The sequence below is a fragment of the Arachis ipaensis genome, chromosome B06, assembly GCF_000816755.2.
Source record: "Arachis ipaensis cultivar K30076 chromosome B06, Araip1.1, whole genome shotgun sequence".
NCBI lineage: Eukaryota > Viridiplantae > Streptophyta > Magnoliopsida > Fabales > Fabaceae > Arachis > Arachis ipaensis.
The window spans coordinates 29431297-29436906 of NC_029790.2; the positions used below are offsets into that span (position 1 = coordinate 29431297).

At 34.1% G+C, this 5610-nt stretch overlaps 1 protein-coding gene across 1 annotated transcript; it reads right to left on the bottom strand.

Moving 5' to 3' along the window:
- Nucleotides 151–3740, bottom strand: LOC107646847 (cation/H(+) antiporter 15-like). The gene is made up of 3 exons (XM_016350996.2): nucleotides 3472–3740; nucleotides 2159–3163; nucleotides 151–1673 (listed from the first exon to the last, which is right to left on the bottom strand). The coding sequence occupies exons 1-3, from the start codon at nucleotides 3664–3666 to the stop codon at nucleotides 402–404; spliced, it is 2472 nt and encodes an 823-aa protein (XP_016206482.1). The 5' UTR covers nucleotides 3667–3740; the 3' UTR covers nucleotides 151–401.

The following is a 5610-nucleotide window of genomic DNA, read 5'->3' on the forward strand; positions in this document are numbered from 1 at the left end:
TTAGCATATATATATAATAATAAAAATTAAAGAGTGACATAACCTGGGCCTGTTGGAAAGCAGGCACGCTTTGTAAATGACAAGGCTCTGGAAGCTGTATACTATAATTAGCATATATAATAAAGAAGCACTACATAGCTTGGTGAAGGGTTTGAACTCACTTACACATTTTGGAAAAATTCCAAAATTACAAGCACTGGCTTCGGACTGGACGGACCGACTTGATCGAAAAAGATTAAATTTAAATCCTAAACCGATGAATTGGGTCTTATCCTAAATCGGTGAATTAGATTCTAACCCGGTTTGGCTTAATTTTTATAACCATACCTAAAAGGCTAAAACTTTAAATTTTAAAGTACTATGTTGAAAAAAAAAAAAAAAAAGTCAATCCGAATGTACTCTTATTCTGCCTTCACAATTAGCGATCCAAAGCGACTATTATTAGCCGTATGGTCTTGTTTCCTCTCCAGTTTCATCCCTCCAAAACCATACTGTTGAACAACTAAAATAGATGAGTTTGTACCAAAAATATTTGAAGCTAAAATATCCCCAATAACACCTAATTCCAAACAATCACACCATTCTAGTAAGTTTGAGAAGAGTATGGAGTTCCTGCAATTTCCTTGTCCAACTACGTATAAATCACACCCTCTTTGGTCAAGTGCTTTCAACACTCTAGGGATATCTTCACCTGCACGAATATCAGCCTCTGAATAAGATATATAATCCTCATTATTCACCGCAGTGTATCTAAATTTACTTATATACTCATCATCCAACTCCTTCTGCTTATCGTTATCCATCGCATTGGACAATATCCCCTCTGCTTCTTCAGAATGATGAGATGCTTCTTCTGCAGCAGCAGCAGCTTCATCTAACAAACAGAGTCGAACCATTGATAGTTGAACCCTCGGATGCCCTGCCATCTTCCAAGCAATTGCTAACGCTTCACGGTCATCCGGGCCTCCGACAAAGATCATAAGAATATGAAGACATGTTTGAGAGAAAGTTACGAGACCACGGTCTATGAATATTCCCACAGAACAAGGCGCGTCTTGCATTACATTCTTGTTTATATCTCTGTATACGACATTGGTTGTTTCTAGTAAGTTACCATCTGAACTTAATTGCTGGTGGAAGGGAAGGAGAATCAAGCTCGTGCCTCTTTCTCTTGCAGAGATGTATATATCCTGATGAATGGTTTCATAGGACGAGACCACGCTCGTGGTCTCGACTCTAAAAGCGTCATTTCCATTTCCATCTCCGTTATTTCCAAGGGCCTTGAAGGTAAAAGCAATGTTTTCTGACTCAACTTGAGACTCGGTGAGATTACTTTGCACTCCAAGCTGGTTACTTGGCTCCATATGAGCAACAACAAGTGCGGCGGCACGTTGTGTAATTTCGACAAGGTACAAGCCGAAGACATGTATTGGGGAAAGTCTAGTAGCATTGAATAGTTCAAGGATGTTGATCATGCTCGTAGCATGGTGATTATTGTGGACACATGCCAAAATTCGGAGCTCTACATTCGCTCTTAGCTTTTGTATGGTCCTTAGCTTGTTCTGTTCAAATCGCTTTCTTGGCTTGAACATGAAGTTAATCATTGGTGAAACTACTATGGTCATTAGAAGAACGGCAGCAGTGAGGACAGCATATGTTGGTGCAAAAAAGATCTACGCCCACAAATTTCAACAATCAATTAAATATATTTCTATTGTACGCAGAAAAAAGAAAGTAAACAGCTACATTACCCTTTAAAACAGTAAATTTTATGTTTCTTATTATTTGATGACTAATTTTTGTCTAATTTATTTTTTATGATAAATTTTAAATATATTTTTTAAATTAAATATTAATTTTTAATTTTTTTAATAATTAAATACTACTTTTTAAACATTATAGGTTATAGCAATTACTAGACAAAATTTGCTATTGGGCTTATATTAAGTGTTCTGTGTTGATGAGTTGGCCCAGATTAAACTAAATTAGGCTGGGTTGTAGTGAAAGAACGGTGCAATTTAAAAAACACTTATTAACTTGTTATTGGTTAGGCTCCTACGGATTAGGTAGCAAATTGATAATATTATAGTTTTTCAAAAGCTAAATTGATTGTCTACTAAAAAGAGTAAATAGTGTGATTCGAGAATAAGAAAATTACCATCTTATCCCAAACAATGCTTAGCATTATGAGCGCTAAAGCTCCTTTGGTGTTGAGAAGCAATCCTATGGCAAAACCATCTCTGGCAGACTTACCAGATAAGGAGGTGGCAAATAAAGTTCCCAATATCTTTGTGACACACAGTAAGATTAGAACCAGCATTGTCAATGGCCAATTTGCATGAGAAAAAACGGATTTTATTATAAGTCTCATTCCATTGCCTGAAAAGTAAAGTGGCGCCAGAAACCCTCCACCAAAGTCATCAGAAACCGACATAACCAAGTCAGCAAATTTGCCGTGAGGCAAAATTAGTCCGTACACAAAAGCACCAACAATGGCATGTGTGCCAAGAATGTCTGTAACATATGAACATGCAAAAGCTCCCATCACCACAAAAAGGAGTTGGTACTCATCCCATTCATCATTTTCTGTCTTGCGTTCAATAATCTTTTTAAGTAAAGGGCGGACCAAAAAGATGCACACAGTAAGGAACAAAACTGTGCATAGCACTGAATAAATTGCGTTGGAGCTATCAATTGAAAATGGCACCAATAATGTGAAGAGAATCCAGTTGTAAGTATCACTAATCATGCCGGCCGTTAATGCAACTTTTCCTAGGCTGGTGTAATGAAGCTTGAGCTCAGAAAGGATTTCAACTAGGTTTGGAAAACCTGTAACTGTGAGAACTAAAGTCCAAAGTAAATACGCATGACTTGAAACTTGTTCAAGCTTGAACGTATTATTGATATAGAATTTTCGATGCAGAGCATATAATCCTGGTCCTGTTAGAATGGGAAAGATGATTCCCATGGCTGCAATGCTTGTAGCTTCTTTCTTGGATTTTAGAATTGTGTCTAGGTTCATTTCCAGGCCATTGAGGAAAGCGTAGTAAATGAGGCCAAAATGTGAAGTAACTTCAACATTGAGTATTCCGTTTACAGGATAAATGAAGCCGAATACTTCTGGAATGTTCCCCAATAGTGGTGGAGTCAGTAAGAAACCAACCTGTCATAAATTTCAAAACCGAAAACTATTATTAGAATCGATAATACTAGGAAGACAAAAAAAAAACAGTCATTTTTATTTAACATTCATATGAATGCTAAATAAGGTAAATTATGGCTATTTTTGATTAATTTTCTTTGATTACCAAACATTTCTGTATTAGAATATCCTCTGTGAGAAAAATTTCAAATGTGTAATTACCAAATAAATTGTTGAAAAATATGCATAATTTCATAGATTAAACATTAAATTGTTAATATCTAATTTATGGAAAATTAAAACTTGCAGATACTCATACAGAAACTTACAAAGACAAATGAAATGATGCGAGGTTGATGGAGAGGTCTGAATGCATTGAAGAGAAGACGACCCACTAATACAGTGAAGAAAATTTGAAATGCAAGCATAGGAAGCTCTGTTTCTAGGATATTACTTGTTTGCCACATTCGATGTTCATCGGATACAAACATATTAAAACATGCAGGTGGCAAGAAATCTCCCATAGTTTTCTTCTTCAAGTATTCAATTCGTTTCCCCTTTAGAATCTCTCTATTTTGGCCAAACAGAAATGAAGTATTAACGTTGTATTTCAATACGTCTCCATTTAAAGTAGCATTTCCCTTATTCAAGTTTTCATAAGGGAAGGGATATTTTGTTTTGTTTTGGTGGTTTTGTTTTTTTGGTTGAAAAACAAAGATCATTTTCACAACCTAAGGTAAAATTATTGCTCTACACATTGAAAAGGAAGTTAGGCGTATAGCTGTCTTATAGTTACACAGTTGTCTTGTACACATTGGTTATCTCAAAATAGCAAAACAAAAAAATTAAAAGTAAAGTTTAAAAGATAAATCGTTAGATACCAAGTGTAACAGAGACAGTTATATGCATTTTAAAAAAGCTTACTATAGTCAAGTAGTTTTGTAATATAGACCGTCATATGTTAAAACATAATACACCATCATTAGGAAAACTTATCCTATCTATAGTAAAGTTGTGCAATTTATACTACGTGATAAAGTTATCAATTAAATAATTTTAAATTTTTAAAACATTTATTAGAAAAAAATTCACAACTTTTACAAACAATAACTTCAAGATTATACCCTTGCTTTATTGATATTATTTAATCATTACTCTAGTTTACTTTGGAACAACCATTACTCTAATTAATTTAATAAATAATTAGTAACTTTTATATAAGTAATGTTAGAAAATAATACTATATCAGCCAATTTCAACTAAAATGATAGTAAATTGTTAAACAAATTCATTATAAAACTCACTAAAAATAAGTTTTTGTTAGGTTTGAATTTCGAATATTTTTTTCTACTTGAGTTTTCATATGTTATTATTTTTAGGAATTTTATTTTTTTTTCCCTTATATTAAATATTGATTGCAATGTTATTTATACAATATTAGCTCCCAAGACTTTTTCTTTTTATATACTAACACGGGAGCGAATTTGTTACTCACACTAATTTGAGAATAACATACTCTAATATATTTTAAGAAAAAAAGATAATATATTATTTACATTCAATTAATCATATAGTTAAGTTTAATTATTAACTTCTTAACACAATTATTTATTTATATTTTTTAATTTAATGACTATAATGACTATATTGTTGTTGTTGTCTCAATTTTTAACTACTATACAATTTTTAGCGATAACACAAGTAGAGCTAGCAACAACAAAGTAATAACAACAACAATAATAGTACCAGCTAACATCACTAATAACAACAATAATAAGAACAAGAACAATAATAATAACAGCAAACCAATAACAAACAAATAATAATAGTAACCGACAACAACAACAATAGTAGTACCAACAATAACACTAATAATAACATCACTAGCAACATACACTACAAAAAAAATGGGTTAAAATGGCGGTTTTTTTAAAAATTATGACAATTTAAACCGACATTATTATTAAAAATAGTGCCTCCAAGAAACGTCGTTCTTCTGGGCGTCATTCAGGTTAGCATGGTGGTTTTTAGAAAACCGTCACAATTATCTAGATTAAAAGAACGATTTTTGGATAGGTTAAAACGGTAATTTGAACCGCCATCATTTTTAAATAAAACGGTGATTTTTAACTGATTAAAACGGCAATTATAACCGTCGTTTTTACTACAGTATAATGGCATCATTTTCGTTTAAAATGGCAATTGTAACCCTAGCCCTAGAGTATAATGGTGAACCCTAGCCCTTTGAAGCATTCCCAGCCCAGTAGCCCTCCATAGTCGCCGCGGTCCTCAGGTCGTCAGCGCCATCGCCGTCGCCTGGTCTCTTCCCCCATTCATTCATCTCAGTCTCACTCCACTCGTGAACGGTGAACCCTAGCCCTCTGAAGCATTCCTAGCCCAGTAGCCTCCATCGTTGCCGCGGTCCTCAGGTCATCAGCGCCACCGCCGTCGCCAGGTCCTCAGCATCG